This window comes from Heptranchias perlo, chromosome 30, assembly GCF_035084215.1.
Source record: "Heptranchias perlo isolate sHepPer1 chromosome 30, sHepPer1.hap1, whole genome shotgun sequence".
Classification (NCBI taxonomy): Eukaryota; Metazoa; Chordata; class Chondrichthyes; order Hexanchiformes; family Hexanchidae; genus Heptranchias; species Heptranchias perlo.
The window spans coordinates 1125614-1147020 of record NC_090354.1 but is presented as its reverse complement, the minus strand read 5'-3'; the positions used below and the strand labels follow the sequence as shown (position 1 = coordinate 1147020).

Genomic DNA, 21407 nt, shown 5'->3' with positions numbered 1-21407 from the left:
GCTAACATTGTACAGTTGTTTAAAAAGGGAGAGAGGGATAGACCGAGTAATTACAGGCCAGTCAGTCTAACCTTGGTGGTGGGCAAATCATTGGAATCAATTCTGAGGAACAGGATAAACCATCATTTAGAAAGGCACAGATTAATCAAGGACAGTCAGCATGGATTTGTTACGGGAAGGTCGTGTCTGACTAACTTGACTGAATTTTTTGAGGAGGTAACAAGAAGGGTTGTGCATTTGATGTAGTCTACATGGATTTTAGCAAGGCTTTTAACAAGGTCCCACATGGCAGACTGGTCAAAAAAGTGCAAGCCCATAGGATCCAAGGGAAAATGGCAAGTTGGATCCAAAATTGGCTCAGCGGCAGGAAGCAAAGGGTAATAGAAGACGGGTGTTTTTGTGACTGGAAGGCTGTTTCCAGTGGGGTTCCGCAGGGCCTTGCTTTTTGTGGTATATATTAATGATTTGGACTTAAAGATAGGGGGCATGATTAAGAAGTATGCAGATGATACAAAAATTGGCCGTGTGGTTGATAGTGAGGAGGAAAGCTGTAGACTGCAGGAAGATATCAATGGACTGGTCAGGTCGGCAGAAAAGTGGCAAATGGAATTCAATCCGGAGAAGTGTGAGGTAATGCATTTGGGGAGGGCAAACAAGGCAGGGGAGTACACAATAAATAGGAGGTTACTGAGAGGTGTAGAGGGAGTGAGGGACCTTGGAGTGCACGTCCACAGATCCCTGAAGGTAGCAGGACAGGTAGATAAGGTGGTTAAAAAGGCATAAGGGATACTTTCCTTTATAACAACATAAGAATTCGGAGCAGGAGTAGGTCAACTGGCCCCTCGAGCCTGCTCCGCCATTCAATCAGATCATGGCTGATCTTCAACCTCAACTCCACTTTTCTGCCCAATCCCCACATCCCTTGATTCCCTTAGAGTCCAAAAATCTATCTATCACAGCCTTGAATATTTTCAATGACTCTGCATCCACAATCCTCTGGGTAGAGAATTCCAAAGATTCACAACCCTCTGAGAGAAGAAATTTCTCCTCATTTCAGTCTTAAATGGCCGACCCCCTATCCTGCAACTATGCCCCCTAGTTCTAGGCTCTCCAGCCATGGGAAACAATCTCTCAGCATCTACCCTGTCAAGTCCCCTCATAATCTTACATGTTTCAATGAGATCACCTCTCATTCTTCTAAACTCCAGAGTATAGGCCCATTCTACTCAACCTCGCCTCATAGGACAACCCTCTCATCCCAGGAATTGATCTAGTGAACCTTCGTTGCACCGCCTCTAAGGCAAGTATATCCTTCCTTAGATAAGAAGATCAAAACTGTACACAGTACTCCAGGTGAGGTCTCACCAAAGCCCTGTACAATTGTAGTAAGACTTCCTTACTTTTGTGGTCCAACCCCCTTGCAATAAAGGCCAACATTCCATTTGCTTTCCTAATTGCTTGCCGTACCTGCATACTAACTTTTTTGTGTTTCTTGTACGAGGACACTCAAGTCTCTCTGAACACCAATATTTAATAGTTTCTCACCATTTAAAAAATATTCTGTTTTTCTATTCTTCCTACCAAAGTGAATAACCTCACATTTCCCCACATTTTTTTTTATTCGTTCACGGGATGTGGGCGTCGCTGGCGAGGCCGGCATTTATCGGCCATCCCTAATTGCCCTTGAGAAGGTGGTGGTGAGCCGCCTTCTTGAACCACTGCAGTCCGTGTGGTGAAGGTTCTCCCACAGTGCTGTTATGGAGTTCCAGGATTTTGACCCATCTCCATCTGCCACCTTCTTGCCCACTCACTTAACCTGTCTATATCCCTTTGCAGACTCTTTGTGTCCTCCTCGCAGCTTACTTTCCCACCTAGCTTTGTATCGTCAGCAAACTTGGATACATTACACTCGGTCCCTTCATTTAAATCATTAATATAGATTATAAATAGCTGAGGCCCAAGCACCGATCCTGCGGCACCCCGCTAGTTACAGCCTGCCAGCCTAAAAATTATTAGCCGAGGCATAGAATATAAGAGTAGAGAGGCTATGCTAGAACTGTATAAAATACTAGTTATACCACAGCTAGAGTACTGTGTACAGTTCTGGTCACCACATTACAGGAAGGATGTAATTGCACCAGAGAGGGTACAGAGGAGATTTAAGCTGAGGGGTGATTTAATTGAGGTGTACAAAATTATGAGGGGCCGAGATAGAGTGGATAGGAAGGACCTATTTCCCTTAGCAGAGAGATCAATAACCAGGGGCATAGATTTAAAGTGATTGGTAGAAGGATTAGTGGGGAGCTGAGGAAAATATTTTTCACCCAGAGGGTGGAGGGGGTCTGGAATTCACTGCCTGAAAGGGTGGTAGAGGCAGAAACCCTCATCACATTTAAAAAGTACTTGGATGTGCACTTGAAGCGCCGTAACCTACAAGGCTACGGACCAAGTGCTGGAAAGTGGGATTAGGCTGGGTGGCTCATTTTCGGCCAGCGTGGACTCGATGGGCCAAATGGCCTCCTTCTGTGCCATAAATTTTCTATGATTCTAAGGTACCATATAAAAGACTAATGGCAAAGACAATGACAAGGAATTAAGGGGAATTTGGCTACATGGATAAAAAGATTTGGAAAGCTGTAAGTAAAGGATTGGGGTAAAAGGAAGTTTCTTGTGCGGAAAGGGTGTGATGCGTGGCGTTCCAAGCAATCTGTGTTGAGGCTGCTCTTATTTACCATATACATAAATAATCAGGAACAAATTGAATTTTGCTGATAACAGATTGGGGATTTATGACAAATTGTGACGGGTTTGTGCAGAACTGCAGGAGGACATGGGTTAGTAGGGTGGGCAGATTGTGGGCAGATGCAGTTCAATATTGGAAAATTTGAAATGATCCATTTCGAAAGTAAGAATAGGGAAAGGAAATGCACGTTAAATGGTAAAAACTTTAAACAGGAATGAGGAGCAGAAGGATCTTGATGTGCAGTTACACGGGTCACTAGAAGTGGCTACACAAGTAGATAAAACCAATTTATGCACAATAAGATTTCACAGACAGCAACGAGATGTGTGACCAATTAGTCAGTTTTTAGTGGTACTGATTAAGGGAGGAATGTTAATCAGGACACTATGAGAACTCCCTGCATTTCTTCAAAATGGTGCCATGGGATCTTTAACACCCATCTGAATCAACAGGCAAGATCTTGGTTTAACATCTTATCTGAAGGATGCACCACCGATACTGCAGCACTCTCGCAGTATTGCACTGGAATGCACGAGATTATATGCTGAAGTCCTGGTGCGGGATTTGGACCCAGAACTTTGAAACTCAGAAGTGAGAGTGCTACCAAGTGAGCAAAGCTAACATCAAAACTAAAGCATAAGCACTTTTAAAAAAAATTGTTAAAGCAAACTTTACAAATTTGTTTCTAACTGCAGAAGATAATTCTCCAGAGAGCATTTTCAGAATAATTTCTGTCCGGATATTTTATTAATCTTTTTTTCAGGATAAGTGGTAAAACTATATATAAAAGTTTCCACCCTGCCAGTGCCATTGCTGAAGGTGCAATGAGAACAAGCTGGTGGTTAAGTCAATAGCTTAAAGTTTGACGCAAGTTTAAACCACTCAGGGCTCTTATTGGTGACATGTGGAAGGGGGTTTCCAGGAGTGTTGCTGCTAATCACATAATGTTCAACAAGTTGAAAAGACTTAGGTTACTGACAGTCTGGAAGTGGCATAAGTAAGGTCAGACCACAAAACCCAATTCAAAATTTGATGAATAGCAATTGCAAAAGAAACACTGCAAACTGAGCTCGCTTTGGTGGCTCCTCAAAATATTTCTTTATAATTAATGTTCTCAGAAGAACACAGAACATATTATTTTGTTTATACTCTCTAAAGGGCACTCCCCCGAATGGGAAGGACAGATGGGAGAGAGGAACGTGCTGTAAAATGAAATAGCTCCATGACTTTCTGTTAACGACCTATGAATCCCTACAGAAACAAAATGCACTGCAGTCAACCAATGTAAGTAGCAGCTGGGACAGAGCTGAGGGGGCGGGGGGTGGAGAGAATTGTTCTGGTCGCTATGTGTTATGTTCAAATCCATTTACAGTGTCACTATTAAGTGACCAAAGTAATTCTTTGCCCAACATCTTTTTACAAAATATCTCACAACTCTAAGCTAAGTGTATAAAACAGTGTTGCCCCCTGGACCTGTGCACGAACCTGGGGAGAAAAACGACTGTTGTGTATTAATGACTTCATTATTAATCGATCAGCAGCTGTTCATCCAACCAGTGAACCTGATTTTCAGGTAAGTAAACAAACCTGCTGGTTTAATTTTAAATCCTCTTTCAGAAGCTATTTTCCACCTGTCCAATCAGACACCATGGGGTGGATAATGCTCTTCAAACACCGCGCACGCCTGCTGACCTCCCGCTAAGACCTGAGGTTGCCACGGTAACTCTGCTGACATTTGGCTGAATTTTACAATGTTGGCTTACGATGCACATATGCAATGAAATATTTATGGATTGGGAGTAAATTTTAACAGCCATTCAGAAAAAAATGAAGATGAGCACAAGAACATTGATGCATGTTGATGGGGAGAGGTTATGTCCTTGAAATAAGAATTTACTCTTGCAAACTCAGCACACCAGTGGATAGACAGTTACCCATCAGGAAGAAATCACATGACATTGCCTCGTTTAGATCCTCATAGTATCTACGAGGCCCCCAGCACAGGCTGCCCTCTTATTTCTGCACCTTAGTTCTCGGTGTTCCATTGCAGGGGAGGATGCACTGTCCTTTGCCAACTGCTTCTGTATTTTCTAACTGTACAAGAATGCTCCTGTTGTGTCAGAGCACTGTGCAATGGTGCCATATTAATATGATGATCACGTGTGGCCAGCAACAAGCAGCTCGTGTGCTGCCAGCATGAGGTGACTCAATGCTACGTGTTCACACACTTACATAAGGTGGTTAGTGCCTGTACACTCGTGGGATACATCATACATTCCTCTTTCCAACGTGAGTCCTTTTATGTCTAATTGCAAGAGAAGGCTACACTGAACAAGAGACAGTGCATACAGACAGAGGGGGAGGGATCAAAGCTGAAACCTTAGCCTAAATTGTCCAGTACTGGCCTAGGTTATACTGGGTTCTAGACAGGCTCTGGTAGATTTTCAACTTGCTGCCTAGGTGTAAAAGAGGCATTGTGGATTGTCCGCCCATTACAGAGACGACCCAATTATCATTCCCACTGATTCCAATCGAACTGAAGGTGGGCTATTCCTGTACTGGGTGGAGAATCCGCAATGCCAGGTTTACACTGGGCGGAGGATCTGTAATGCCAGGTTTACACCAGATGGAGTATCTGCAATGCCAGGTTTACACCAGATGGAGTATCTGCAATGCCAGCTTTACACCAGATGGAGTATCTGCAATGCCAGCTTTACACCAGATGGAGTATCTGCAATGCCAGCTTTACACCAGATTGAGTATCTGCAATGCCAGCTTTACACCAGATGGAGTATCTGCAATGCCAGCTTTACACCAGATGGAGTATCTGCAATGCCAGCTTTACACCGGGCGGCTGGCTGAAAATCTACCCGTCAAAAGAGACTGTGCTGTCTGCACCCAATTTTCTGAGGGTAGCTTATTTACACAGCTTCAGGTACAGGTTTGAATGGGTGCACGGAGCACACTAAGTGGAGTGGAAAATTGAATGTATGTGAATTTTAAAAGAAAGGGGGCGATTTAAAGTGGGGGGAGATTTTATGGCCTCCCGCCTGGCGGAAACTAGGTGGTAGCTCCCCAAACTTACTGCCCCATTCCCGCCATCACTGTTGCTGTCGCGACTTTGCTGGAGTCCTTGGAATAGACGGATCCTTGGATCTCTAGGCTAAAAACAATCTCTTTCTCACCTCACTAAATTCATCTGCTATCTTTATCACTCTCCTAACCTAGGTAGCTCTCTAGAACTTTTCCACTTTTTCAATAAAATTTAATCTATTAACTTTAACTTTAAAGTCAACATCACTACAAAATGTGGTTTCTTCATTAGTTGGGAGTATACTGAGTCAACTTTATCTCTACTCATCACTTCTGCAGATCCAACTCATACAATCTTATCGAAGTAGTGTCAACTACTATCTTCCTGCTAAATAGCAGCCACTCTCTGTAGCCTCTTGCCAAAGCTGTCACTCGTAACTTCTGTGAATCCTCCTTTCCACCTCTTTCAAGATGGTACAGTTGCTAATTCTCGTAAAAAGAAAGCTGATCTTTTTAGTTCACTTTTCTCCTCGAACTCTAATCTCAATGATCTCAGTAAAGGTCTTCCTTGCATTGCACCACACTCTTCGACCATTATGAACAACATCAAGATCCTTTGCTCTCTGGACCCCCAATAAACCACTAGTCCTCATGATAGCTCTACCATCGATCTCAGGATATTTGCCCATAACTTACCTTGGTCCTATGCCATACATGGGGTAAAATTCAGGATGGTAGCAGATCGGCCTCCTGTTATACACCCCGCACACTATTTCCCTCACATTAATGCTACAGATGGTAGTCCTCTTAGTCCATCCCTTATTTCTCTTCTGTCAACACTTTCCTAAGTTATTGCAGTTGATTTTAACTCCAAGTATTTTCACCGTGACGGTTTTGGCCCAATCTGTGGTCAGCAGTTTGGTTTCCAACATGGCCGTTCCATGGTGACTTTAGTACCTCCTTTAAACACCTCTGGAATTCTGCCCTTTAACACTTTGGTAAAACATCTTTGTTGCTTTGGATGTCTCCAAAGACTTTGATAGGTTCTGGCACCTTACACCTCTAAACATGTTGTCACCATGTGGCCTCCCACCAAAGCTATAATCAGGGCTATCTAGTTTCCTCTCAAATCGCTCTATCTGGGCTGTAGTTGATGTCTGATTCTCTGACTCTTTTTCCATTAACTCAGGAGCTCCCAGGGCTCTGTGCTCTCTCCCAATGCTGTTCCTTCTCCACATCATTAACCTCTTTCATTCAGCATCAATCCATTATCCACTATTCTGCTGACGACCCCACTCTATACTTAGCTCCCTTCAGATCCCAGGCCCTTAGTACTCACAACCTGCACTCCCCTCAGTGCAACAGCTGAATCATTAAATCTCACCCTTCAGTGGGACAATGAAAATCTGTTTCTTTAATTCCTCAAAGACACAGTTTGTTCATCTCTCATGCAGGTCTAGTCAACAGTTCCTAACTCCAACCTTCAATGACTCCACCCCAACCCTTCATCTATCAACATTCTTGGCCTCACCATCCCCTCTGATCTCAAATAGAAGTCACACATCACTGAAGCTGCTCCAAGAAGCTTGGTTTCTCGTAATACTCATAGAATAAACTCTTAATACTCTATGGAACCCAAATCCATCCAACAATCCTATATCTGAAGAAGCTCTTCCAGCACCTCTCTACCACTCCTGGACTGCATATAGTAAAAAGCTTGTTGTTTGGTCGGTGATCGCTCTTTCAGCTCTAGTCTCCAACCTCTGTCTTTGTCACAGCCTTTCCTGCCTTTTTCTTTTTTTATTGAATTTATTAAAGTCAGAGTTCCTCTGAACTTTTCTCTCTTTTTAAGCTCCACATTAATGACCTACAGTCTCTTCCGCCTACCTACATCCCAACAGTGCTGAAAACAAGACTCCCCGCACATTCTCCTTCTCTAACTCACTCTTTGTACCTAAAAACTGTGGAGCTGCTTATCTCCCACAACCTTCATTTTCTCATGCAATCTTCAAGCTTTTAAACCGTATTTTGTGTCACCTAATCACTACTTCCTGATATCCTTGTTCTGTGTTTTATTTGTCCCAACATTGGTAGCATCCTGAAGTGGACCTGGCCTTTCCATCTTGGGTTCTCATGGATCACCACCGCCCCCCTCCCCACCCACCCACCCCCACCGCCATATTTGATATTTGGCTTGTTATCAACGTTCTTCTTTTCTGACTTGCCTCCTAAAATTATGTTTGTGGAGCTAATTGTTCTGAAACAAAGTGAATCACTGCAGGTTGTAAGTGTGTAGTCACCCGCTCAGGACGTCTGAGATGTCCAGTGTTCTCTGTGTTATTCTGCTGAAGTGCTATCTTGCACTTGTATAATACAAAGGAACGCACTGAGAATCTGCAGTGGATGCTTTTATTATTTCCACAATTGAAACTAACTATTTAATACACAAACAGGTTATGGTAAACTCGTAAGCATGAATAAGGGCTATATATAAGAACCATATGAGAAAGGCATCCAATTATTGCCACGTTCATAACCATTTGTGTACGTGTTTCATTTTTTAAAATATATAAACTTTATTTTTTTTTAGGCCAGGAAGTCAGTATTAACCATCTGGTGAGATCAGTTCACATCACCAGCTGAAATATGACTTTTATTTCCATAATTGTGGGTCGACCTCCAGTATCAGAACAGTGGAAATAACTCATTTTAACCTGGTTCAAATCAGATGGGTCTGGCCAGCCCACTTAGAGGTTTCAGCTGACAAACAGGTAGCACTGCCCAAATTACTAAGAACAAGCACATTAGGCTGTTTTTACTGAAGGTATTATCACTTTCTTAAACAGTGGTCTGATACTTGCAACCCAGTAGTTTGGAAGTGCTTAGGAATGCTCAATGGAAATCTTCAACTTTGAGGCCCATTGCTATAGGTCAATGGAACTCACCTGGTTATGTAAACCTCCCTGTCCTAGTTTGGGTAAGTTTTGCCAGGTCTCACATGGGCCATTAGTTGGGAGTGGCACAGAAAAACAAGGCACTCTATGTGTGACATCTGACTATACAACAGCATTAATGGCTGGCAGTCCTCGAGAATGGCTCATTAAGGCCATCCTGTTGGATGAAAGTGGCTGATAGTGAGCAATCATCTGATAAAATAATCTGCTAACAGTTGGGAGGATAGGGAAGACAAAAAAAACAAAATCAGTTGGGTCCTTTTGTCCAATTTATTGTCTAATTTAAAACAATTATCTTACCAATAATGCCATCAGTGATGAGCTGTTCCTGGTCAATGGGCTCCTGAGCAAGGTCAGAGACCTCACTCGTCTCTGGAAGATCTGGGGTTTCAGTTACAGAGGGGATTGCTTCACCACCTGAACAATAAGAAAATGAAGCCCATTGTACATTACTATGGAAACTGGTTTAAAGGTGCCATCCTAGGTCACATCATTAGCGGCAAAGTTGCTAAAATAGTTAAGTCTTCTGTTACAAGCTTTATACAACAAATGTCTACACAAAAGTAGTAGCAAATGATAGGTCTGAAAAAGACAACTTATCCTACTTGCTGCCCTTTAAAAAACCTAAAGTTATAATTATCTCCTTTCAGCTGGATTCAAATCTTCATCTCCAAATATAAGATGATAGTGAGTAATGACAGCATCTTGTACTGAGGTTCCCTCTAGGTACATCCTTTCTTGTTCTAAACCTCTTTGGTCTGATAGGTGCTGTCACTTGTTGGCAGTGCCTTAAACTAATATTATTTTCTAGAATGACATGCTGATAATTCAAGCAAAGGCTGCATTACCTTCTGGCTGAGACTTTTCTTGGATCTCTTCTGTTCCCATATCAGACATATTCTGGAAGAAAAATATTATAAGTCACCCAAATTTAAGAAACAAATTCCACTCTAACATTAATATTTTCTGAATATATCATGAACTACAATAAACAGGTTGCTGCCCTCATTAGTGGGCAGAGGAATGTCAGTATATCAGTAATACAAACAGTAATTTCTAGCCTCTTATGTCAATCCTTATGTAAATTAGAAACACAAATGCCACTCTTTGCATTGCTAAATTAATGTATTTATACAGACACCCTCTGATAATTTTCTATAGTTTTTATAGCTGTGATTTCATAGTAAGACAAGAACAACCTGTAATAGTTAAATTCACCTATTCCCAAAAGTCAGAATTTTCTGATATGGGGAAAGAATTGTTCTGCTCACATTTACAAATCTGCTGAAATTACTAGTGGAAATCTACGTGAACACTTTTACGAGATCACTAATTATAGTGAGCAGAGCAAGTCTTCTCCCACCGTCATTTAGTCATCCCTTGTTCCTGTATTTTATGTTTTTAAACTGCTGGTTAGAGGAAGCCCGGGAGTAGACATTTTATGATAGTTGAGGCTGCAGCACAATATACTATTCCATGGCATCGCTGGAATGGAATTTCTGCACAAAATCACCACTACCAGACTGCCCTGATCAGTTGTATGAAAGCAAAAAAAAATACACAGAAACAAGAAAGGACTGAGAGACTGCAGCATGTGTGGATGCCTGACTTACAAACACATAGCCATGTGGCAATACAATGGAAAAACCTCCCGAAGCACAAGTTAAAATGACTTACTTTGACCTCTAATAGTACTCTTCAACATGACATGACCTGACTCAACAAAGGGCAAAAGAGTAACTAGGGAGAGAGTAGGGCCTCTGAAGGATCAACAAGGTCATCTATGTGCGGAACCACAAGAGATGGGTGAGATCCTAAATGAATATTTCACATCGGTATTTACGGTTGAGAAAGGCATGGATGTTAGGGAACTTGGGGAAATAAATAGTGATGTCTTGAGGAGTGTACATATTACAGAGAGGGAGGTGCTGGAAGTCTTAACGCGCATCAAGGTAGATAAATCTCCGGGACCTGATGAAATGTATCCCAGGACGTTATGGGAGGTTAGGGAGGAAATTGCGGGTCCCCTAGCAGAGATATTTGAATCATCGACAGCTACAGGTGAGGTGCCTGAAGATTGGAGGGTAGCAAATGTTGTGCCTTTGTTTAAGAAGGGCTGCAGGGAAAAGCCTGGGAACTACAGACCGGTGAGCCTGACATCTGTAGTGGGTAAGTTGTTAGAGGGTATTCTGAGAGACAGGATCTACAGGCATTTGGAGAGGCAGGGACTGATTAGGAACAGTCAGCATGGTTTTGTGAGAGGAAAATCATGTCTCAAGAATTTGATTGAGTTTTTTGAAGGGGTAACCAAGAAGATAGATGAGGGCTGTGCAGTAGACGTGGTCTACATGGACTTTAGCAAAGCCTTTGACAAGGTACCGCATGGTAGGTTGTTACATAAGGTTAAATCTCACAGGATCCAAGGTGAGGTAGCCAATTGGATACAAAATTGGATTGACGACAGAAGACAGAGGGTGGTTGTAGAGGGTTGTTTTTCAAACTGGAGGCCTGTGACCAGCGGTGTGCCTCAGGGATCGGTGCTGGGTCCGCTGTTATTTGTTATTTATATTAATGATTTGGATGAGAATTTAGGAGGCATGGTTAGTAAGTTTGCAACGGGATCTTGATAAATTGGGCCAGTGGGCCGATGAATGGCAGATGGAGTTTAATTTAGATAAATGTGAGGTGATGCATTTTGGTAGATCAAATCGGGCCAGGACCTACTCCGTTAATGGTAGGGCGTTGGGGAGAGTTATAGAACAAAGAGATCTAGGGGTACAGGTTCATAGCTCCTTGAAAGTGGAGTCACAGGTGGATAGGGTGGTGAAGAAGGCATTCAGCATGCTTGGTTTCATTGGTCAGAACATTGAATACAGGAGTTGGGATGTCTTGTTGAAGTTGTACAAGACATTAGTAAGGCCACACTTGGAATACTGTGTACAGTTCTGGTCACCCTATTATAGAAAGGATATTATTAAACTAGAAAGAGTGCAGAAAAGATTTACTAGGATGCTACCGGGACTTGATGGTTTGACTTATAGGGAGAGGTTGGATAGACTGAGACTTTTTTCCCTGGAGAGTAGGAGGTTTAGGGGTGATCTTATAGAAGTCTATAAAATAATGAGGGGCATAGATAAGGTAGATAGTCAAAATCTTTTCCCAAAGGTAGGGGAGTCTATGACGAGGGGGCATAGATTTAAGGTGAGAGGGGAGAGATACAAAAGGGTCCAGAGGGGCAATTTTTTCACTCAAAGGGTGGTGAGTGTCTGGAACGAGCTGCCAGAGGCAGTAGTAGAGGCGGGTACAATTTTGTCTTTTAAAAAGCATTTGGACAGTTACATGGGTCAGATGGGTATAGAGGGATATGGGCCGAGTGCAGGCAATTGGGACTAGCTTAGTGGTATAAACTGGGCGACATGGACATGTTGGGCCGAAGGGCCTGTTTCCATGTTGTAAACTTCTATGATTCTAACATGAGGTAATTGGCAGCTGCCTCCGAAATCAGACTGTCTTTACAGTAATGTTTCAGAATGGCAGTTCCAGTACAGTAAGCAGAAACAATTCATCACATTTTATTTCAACATCACAGGACCTTTTAGATACTGTATGAACACAGTCACAACTGTAATGCTCGGAATGCTTCATAAGGTGGTATCAATGGCACTCATTCACAAGATCGCAAAATAGATACAGATGAGGAAGGTCTTTTAGCCCATTCTAGATCATCCATCTAGTAGGAACCTGCAGTTCCTGTATCACTGCATCATTTTCCTTAAGTGATTCCAGGGTTTTTGCCATCACTACCCTAGCCAGAAGTCTATTCTTTGTGTTGACCACTCTTTATGTGCAGAAGAACTTCCTGATATTCTTTTTCTAAGTTTGCCATTGAAAGATACTGCAAAAGTTAGATATGAATGTTGGACTAGCAGACAATTTGATGCAGATGTTATTAAAATATATTGAACGATCGACAGAACAGCTGATTTGAGCTGGACATAGTGGAGTTTCTCACTGTCGCTACCTTTCTAAGAACATAAATCACTTTTATGCTGATACTGTCATTGCTAGCAGACACCTAGCTCTCCTGCTCCAGAGCTGGGGAACTCTGTAGGCTTAGCAGGATCAAAGGCCCATTGTTTCTTGCGTCCCACAAACTGTTGTTGAGTGTCCACTGATCTGCAAATTCACAGGGTGTGTTTAGGAGCAGCGGCAGGAATAAGGCTTTGTAGAAAGAGCACTGCATGAAGGCTGGGAATCTGTTTAACAACCATTCTCCCAGGACGCCTACTTAACTATAAAGTGTATATTTGTTAATTCTTTAATCACAGAGTAAAAGTCAATGAATCCTGATACTGACTGGGAGTGACAGTCAACTCCTGATAATGCAAAGTTGTCTTTGCGCTTATAAAAATCGAATTATCCAGTAATTTGAATTAAGCAGCATTAATAACTTCATAAAGTGGGAATTTAGAGCTCAAAAAATTCGATTAACAGATAATTCAAATTAAGCAACTTTGAATGAAGAGGAGTAGAATGCACTGTGTACAACACCAAGCACCCAATTAGCATTGGTAAATACAGCTACTAACCCCAAGCAGCTTCTGTGATTCTACTTTTCTTTAATTCAACTGCCTTGTTCAGTCCAAATCAGTAACTCCTAGTAGTCCGATTCCCTAATGATGTCACCAGCATTCACCACTGCAACAGAAACATTTTAAGAAAATCAACATAATGAATTATGTAAAAACAAAAGATTGCTTTAGATAATCACAATTCTTAGTTATTTTTTAAAGGAGCTGTCATCTCTTCGAAAGGGACTCTGAAAATTAATGCCCTTTTAAAATGAGTGAATTAGCTGATCGTTTAGTCCGGTGTAGCAAATGGAGCACTGCAATTGCCTCAGTGATCCTGGAGCTTGAGTGGGGGAAAATCATTCAAGGTTTCTGCACTTGATCACTATTGGAATGTGTGTCTCCATATCTGTGTATGGTGCATGCATATATTGTGGGGTGTATGTATACCTATGTGTGTGGTATGTGCATATGTGTGGGGTGCATGTATATATGAGCATATGAAAATGACAGGCAGAAAAAGGCCAACTGGTCCATCAAGCCTGCCCCAAACTCATGATGCCTGGAGCTCTGTGACTAGACACTTCCTAGCCCTCAGCAGCCAGGTAATCTCCTGTGTGTGTGGGGTGTATGCATGTGCGTGAGGGTGCATTTATATGTATGTGTGGGGTGTATGCATGTGTGCATGTGAGGGTGCATGTATATGTATGTGTGGGGTGTATGCATATGCGTGGGGGGTATGGTGTCTGTGTGTGAACTTTGGGTAAAGACAGGATTGGATTCAGCTATGATGTGCCCCAAATAACCTTCTAACACTCCTGGAAGTCTACTGGCAACCCAGCAACAGCAGCAGCAGCTTTAGGGGAGAAGAGGAGGAAAATGGGAGAGCAAGTCATGGTGCCAAGTCTTCCTCTTTAAAAGATGTTCTATCAGAAAGGGACCCAGATGGCTCGTCTCCTTTAACCACTCATGTTATTTTCCTTTGTGGGTTTTAAAACCCCTGAGAATGCAGAAATGTCATTCCTGTAATGCGCTCTGAATAAAGTAACAACTGAAATGTTGTTCTGTTTTTCGTTTTGATGCAAATATGAAACCGCCAGTCTCAAAGAGTTTAACCCACGGCCGTTGCTCAGCCTTCTCCGAACTTATTCTATTGGTTGCTTCTGAAAACCGTTTTCTGGTTAAATTTGCTAAAGTTTAACAAAACCAAATAACCAAAACTTCAACCTTAAAAATGTTTCTCAGGGCCCTTTGGTCTCTACCAATAGTTCCTGCACAAATAAAGTTACCTCTTAAAGCAGGATTGTACTGACGGAGTAGAATTCCCCCCGCCCCCCAATGAAACTGGAGGGGGAAGGTTTTTTATAATGATGATGTTTCTTCCAAACTATTTTTAAAATATGTATATACGCCCCCTCAGTTATTATTTGGTTAGTGTGAATTGGGGGTTCTCTTGGGTGATCTTGAGAAGCAGCTTCTGTGTATGGTGAGGTCATGTGAAGAGTCCAAATGTGACCAGCAAAGAGATAAAACATATCCACCAATGCACACACCAATCAACAGCCTTGGTTACAAGAACATGTATAATAGAGGGAAAGAGAAGCCAGCTGATAACAAAGATTCTTGTCAGGATGCTAGCAGAACCAGAAATAATGGTTCTCTTTCCAAGAGATGCAGTCCCCTCCTTCACCAATGTTCATCCACATCAGCTCCAATCAGGAAGCGTGGGGCCGAGCTGGACATTCCCATGGAAGCCTTTCACACCTGTACTGTACCGTCACAACATTCCACCTCCTTCATCCATTGACCAACCATTAACAGGTTTGGGAAACTATAAACCTAATAAATTCTGATCAGCACTTTACAAAATTAGTCACTTTACACTTAGTGTGAAAGTGACCCACCCCCATATACAACAGGCAGCACGTTTGCAACTGCAGAGCAGACTACCATGTGTCTTTACAGTACGAACATTACTGACAGCATCCACAAATGTTTAACGCCCAGTGGCTAGACTCTTCCTATAATCCACAAATGTACAATGCAAGGATAACAATGGCTCTTGTTAACAACCTGTGAACCAGCTTCGACTACAACAAAATTTTACAAACCTGTTACAAATAATAATGCAGTGAATGCAATAATGCACCTGCTTGGTGTTGTGTGACCTGGAGTGAAGGTGATGCTGGGTGGTAATAACAATGGTTTGCATTTTCCCATGTTAGGATTTTCCTCCCTTGAATTTTCTTCTTCGCTCTCCTGAGGCACTGATGGTAGCTGGGGGGCAGTTTCACGGATGCTTGTCATACTGTGGTAAATCCCAAAGTGCTCATTCTTCATGTCTGAGCCTACAGTGCATATTGCCAGGCTATTTCATAGTATCATAGTCGGTATAGCACTGGAGGAGGCCATTCAGCCCATCGTGCTTCTGCCGGCTCTTTGAAAGAACTATCCAATTAGTCCCACCCCCGGCTCTTTTCCCATAGCCCTGTAAATTTTTTCCCTTCATGTATTTATCCAATTCACTTTTGAAAGTTATTACTGAATCTGCTTCCACCACCCTTTCAGGCAGTGCATTCCAGATCATTACAACTCGTTGCATAAAAAATGTTTTCTCATGTCGCCCCTGGTTCTTTTGCCGATCACCTTAAAGTGATGCTGAAAAAAAGGGGACATCTATCCTTGGGAATCATGCATGGTGGGAGATGGTTTACAACATAGGTCAGCACCCATGGGCTAGAGTAATATCCACGAGTTTTGACATAGCCCAGATAACTGACCTCATAATTGTAATTGGTACAGTGTGTTGGTTCAAATGATTAATTAAGAAACTGTCACAGAAAACCCTGAACTTGGAATTGGCTGCTTCGATTAAAGGATTAAAGAGGGGTCAGGAACTAGTTCCTTTGGCATAAACTTACGTTTAGATTAGGAGTTCTTAACATATAAACTACGTAAGCCACTCACGTTTAGGTTAGGCATCTTAACGCATAAACAACACACGCTTATAAACATAAGATAGCTCGGGATTGTAGATATTAGCTAAGAATCACAAAATAGAACATTCAAGGGAGAAAAATCCCAACATGGGAAAATGCAAACCATTGTTAATGCCACCCAACAGCACAACCAATCATGGGGAGGGAGAATTACAGCCTAATCCAATCCTGTCCTTGGCCAACATCCACATGTACTTTCCAAAAGGACGATAAGGAGATCAAGAGCACCTCATTCTCCTTCTCCCTAGCTCCAGGCTACTAAGACCTCTTGCAGCAATGCAACTGCTGTCCCAGCTGAGATCAGCTAAATCAACACAGATGAGGAATGGAATGGTAGTTAGCCTCATGGTAATCTGAAGTAGTTTGTTCAATAGAACATGCTTGTATAAAACACGTAGATATACCTCAGCATCGTATTTGCCATTATATTGTACTTTTGTCAAGTATACTGTATAAAAGTGTGCTCCACAAACAGTATAAACTCCTTGTCACCATATGTATAAATATACTTGAACACGTTGCTTCTGTTACATTTTCCATATTTAATGAAATATATTCCCACACATATACACACTTTGGGTAGATTTTCAACTTACTGCCCAGTTATAAAACTGGCATTGCAGATTGTCCGGCCGTTATGGAACCCGCTCGATTTCCATTTCCATTGCTTTAAGGATAATGTGCAGCATTTTGAAGCTTTTGGAAGTGTACTGCGGGACCTCATAAATCCAGTAGGTAGATTATTGCAATGCAGGTAACAGTTAATGATTCAGTGAAGCCAGAATATAGAAAAGGCATTGCTTCTAGATTGTGAGGGACACGGTCTGCTTATAGTCATAGAGTCATAGAGTCATAGAGCACGGATAGAGGCCCTTTGGCCCATCGTGTCCGCGCCGGCCATCAGCCCTGTCTACTCTAATCCCATATTCCAGCATTTGGTCCGTAGCCTTGTATGCTATGGCATTTCAAGTGCTCATCCAAATGCTTCTTGAATGTTGTGAGGGTTCCTGCCTCCACAACCCTTTCAGACAGTGAGTTCCAGACTCCAACCACCCTCTGGGTGAAAAAGTTCTTTCTCAAATCCCCTCTAAACCTCCCGCCTTTTACCTTGAATCTATGTCCCCTTGTTATAGAACCCTCAACGAAGGGAAAGAGCTCCTTAGTATCCATCCTATCTGTGCCCCTCATAATTTTGTACACCTCAATCATGTCCCCCCTCAGCCTCCTCTGCTCCAAGGAAAACAAACCCAATCTTCCCAGTCTCTCTTCATAGCTGAAGCGCTCCAGCCCTGGTAACATCCTGGTGAATCTCCTCTGCACCCTCTCCAAAGCGATCACATCCTTCCTGTAGTGTGGCGACCAGAACTGCACACAGTACTCCAGCTGTGGCCTAACTAGTGTTTTATACAGCTCCATCATTATGGGAGAGGCAGTTAAACCATTGAGAGAAGGATGTATAAAAAATTCCACCAAACGTTGACATTCATCCATCAAGATGCAAAGTGACATTTCAGGAGCTATTTTATTTGGTTTCAAATTACTAGATTTGGAGAAATTTCAATTGACATTATTCAGTGTTTTCAAACAATTCCTGCAGCTCTGTACAGAGAGGTGTAATTTAGGGGCAATTGATAAGAAATCATCAGAAAACAAATATTTTACTTAATTTTAAAAGGGTTCTATTTTTTCATTCTTCACTCATTTTTAGTATAATTTAATAGCCAACAGTATCATTTAAATAATTTGTGTAAACTCAAAATATAGGCATTCTCTTTTGACGACAAAGATTCTCAGTCGGTATAACCAGCTTTCACTTCTCCTGATTTCTTCCCTCCTGATTTGTCAATGGCTTTTGACAAAACGTCTTCAGCTGAAGCCAATTAAATCTGTCCTAAGGAGCACGGTGCTTTATTCACTGCATTTACTGCTTTTTGTCCAAGCAGTCTGTCTTTTGTCCAACAGATGCTTCTTGTTCTTCCCAAATGTCCGATCATTTATATGAGGCTGTGAACCTGTCAGTCCTACTCAGAGTTGTTTCTTTGAGAAACCATTTTCTATGTCAGGCCACTTTTTTCTGTTTCAACTACTTCAGATAATATTTACTGACCTGGAGGCCTATCCCCACAACTGCCAGCTGTCCATTGTGCTCTGCTTATCTTGAATGTACCCAGTTCCCTAATCCCATAACCAGTTCCTAAATAACAGTCGGATCTCTGCCGATTCCATTCAGAATACATCAAATTAACAAATTATTTCCTCAGTCTAGTTATTTTATTTCTCTCTCTCTCTGTTTCTTTCTTTGTCTTTTTTAATTTCAAATCTTGTCTTTCTTTCTCATTGCTGTTTGTGGGATCTTGCTATGTGCAAATTGTTGCCATGTTTGCTTATATAACAGTGACTACACTTCAAAAGTACTTAATAAGCTGTGAAATGCTTTGGGACGTCCTGTGGTCATGAAAGGCGCCATATGAATGAAAGTTCTTTCTTCTTCCTTTCACTTCAAACCCTTCTCCTGCAAGAGTGCCTTCCTTAGATACCAGGAAAGGCATTCTCCAAAGTACAGCACTCTTCTCAGCTGCTCTCCTTAATCGGGCACCCTGGAGCAAGCAGTGTGGCCACCACAGGGCAGTTACATAGAAACATAGAAAATAGGAGCAAGAGTAGGCCATTCGGCCCTTCGGGCCTACTCCACCATTCAAGATGATCATGGCTGATCGTCTAACTCAGTACCCTGTTCCCGCTTTTTCCCCATATCCCTTGATCCCTTTAGCATTAAGAAATATATCTATCTCCTTCTTGAATACATCTAATGACTTGGCCTCTGCTGCCTTCTGTGGTAGAGAATTCCACAGGTTCACCACCCTCTGAGTGAAGAAATTTCTCCTCCTCTCGGTTCTAAATGGCATACCCCGTATCCTGAGACTGCGACCTCTGGTTCTGGACTCCCCAGCCATCAGGAACATCCTCCCTGCATCCGGTCTGTCTAGTCCTGTTAGAATTTTATATGTTTCGATGAGATCACCTCTCATTCTTCTAAACTCTAGTGAATATAGGCCTAGTCGACCCAATTGCACCTCATACGTCAGTCCTGCCATCCCAGGAAACAGTCTGGTAAACCTTTGTTGCACTCCCTCTATGACAAGGACATCCTTCCTCAGATAAGGAGGCCAAAACTGCTCACAATACTTCAGATGTGGTCTCACCAAGGCCCTGTACAACTGCAGTAAGACATCCCTGTTCCTGTACTCAAATCCTCTTGCAATGAAGGCCAACATACCATTCGCCTTCCTAACTGCTTGCTGCACCTGAATGCTCGCTTTCAGCGACTGGTGTACAAGGGCACCCAGGTCTCGTTGCACCTCCCCTTTTCCCAATCTATCACCATTCAGATAATAATCTGTCTTTCTGTTTTTACAACCAAAGTGGATAACCTCACATTTATCCACGTTATACTGCATCTGCCATGTTCTTGCCCACTCACCCAACTTGTCTAAATCACATTGGAGCCTCTTTGCATCCGCCTCACAGCTCACATTCCACCCCAGCTTTGTGTCGTCTGCAAACTTGGAAATGTTACATTTAGTTCCCTCATCCAAATCATTGATCTATATTGTGAATAGCTGGGGCCCAAGCACTGATCCCTGTGGTACCCCACTAGTCACTGCCTGCCACCCGGAAAAAGACCCGTTTATTCCTACTCTCTGTTTCATGTCTGTCAACCAATTCTCAATCCATGCCAGTATATTCCCCCCAATCCCATGTGCTTTAATTTTGCACACTAACCTCTTGTGTGCGACCTTATCAAAAGCCTTCTGAGAATCCAAATACGCCACATCCACTGGTTCTCCCCTATCTATTCTACTAGTTACCGCTTCAAAAAACTCCAGTCGATTTGTTAAGCAGGATTTCCCTTTCATAAACCCATGCTGACTTTGTCCAATCCCGATAATGCCTTCCAAGTGTTCTGTTATCACATCTTTTATAATAGACTCGAGCATTTTCCCCACTACTGATGTTAGGCTAACTGGTCTGTAATTCCCTGTTTCTTCTCTCCCTCCTTTTTTAAATAGTGGCGTTACATTTGCCACCCTCCAATCTGTAGGAACCATTCCAGAGTCCATAGAATTTTGGAAGATGATCACCAATGCATCCACTATTTCCAGGGCCACTTCCTTTAGTACTCTGGGATGTAGATTATCAGGCCCCATTAATTTCCCTAGCACTATTTTTTTACTAATACTGATTTCCTTCAGTTCCTCCCTCTCATCAAACCCTTGATTCCCTAACATTTCCGGGAGGTTATTTGTGTCCTCCTTTGTGAAGACAGAACCAAAGTATGTGTTTAATTGTTCTGCCATTTCTTTGTTCCCCATTATAATTTCCCCCATTTCTGACTGCAAAGGACCTACATTTGTCTTGTTGATAAGAACCTTATCCTGTGACCAGATCAGGGAGAGGCAAAGATAGCAACTCACTGTACTTCTATTTCTCAGCACCTTTCAAGACAAATGTGTAATTTTCTAAACTCAACCCACCCCTTCCAGTTAGTTACTGACTACATAAAGAGTCACTCAACCTATTCTGAAAATCCCACTATCTGTTTTGTTGCCGAGTTAAAATTCATTTTACTTTAACCAAAACTTAAAATTGAGGCCGTAGAACCACGAGATAACAGGACCATTCTCTGCTGAACAGAGGAGACTCCTAAATATAGATGAGTAACCAACAGATTTATAGGACTGTATGCAAATTGCAACCATTAATACAAGAAATTAAATGTAGACAGTATATATATCAGACATTATGATAACTGGTGTACATTTTAAAAACTATTCCCCAACAGAACAGAACCTCATACAACATGTTTTGAGAAGCAGTTGGCAAAAAGCCTGCACAGGAAGCTCCCAACATGTGGAAGCACAGTGACATTGTGTTAGTCAGTGAAATACATATACTGCTCCACTCAACCAGTTCACCTCCCACTCTCACTGGCTCACAACAAAATGTACCAGCCACGATATAGTGGGCCAGCGCTCATTTATTTTGAGCCCTGCTTTAATATGAAGCATTTCAGAAGGTGTTTCTAACTTGCCCAATTCCCGCGAGT

At 42.2% G+C, this 21407-nt stretch overlaps 1 protein-coding gene across 1 annotated transcript in view; it reads right to left on the bottom strand.

Moving 5' to 3' along the window:
• The window catches only part of LOC137300216 (zinc finger protein Aiolos-like), a 122485-nt gene that overhangs the window by 91620 nt on the left and 9458 nt on the right, over positions 1-21407 (bottom strand). Inside the window, exons 2-3 of the mRNA XM_067969312.1 lie at positions 9579-9630; positions 9031-9147 (exon numbers count right to left, since the gene is read on the bottom strand). Of these exons, the coding sequence (XP_067825413.1) occupies positions 9031-9147; positions 9579-9630 (169 nt within the window). The remainder of the gene's footprint in view (positions 1-9030; positions 9148-9578; positions 9631-21407) is intronic.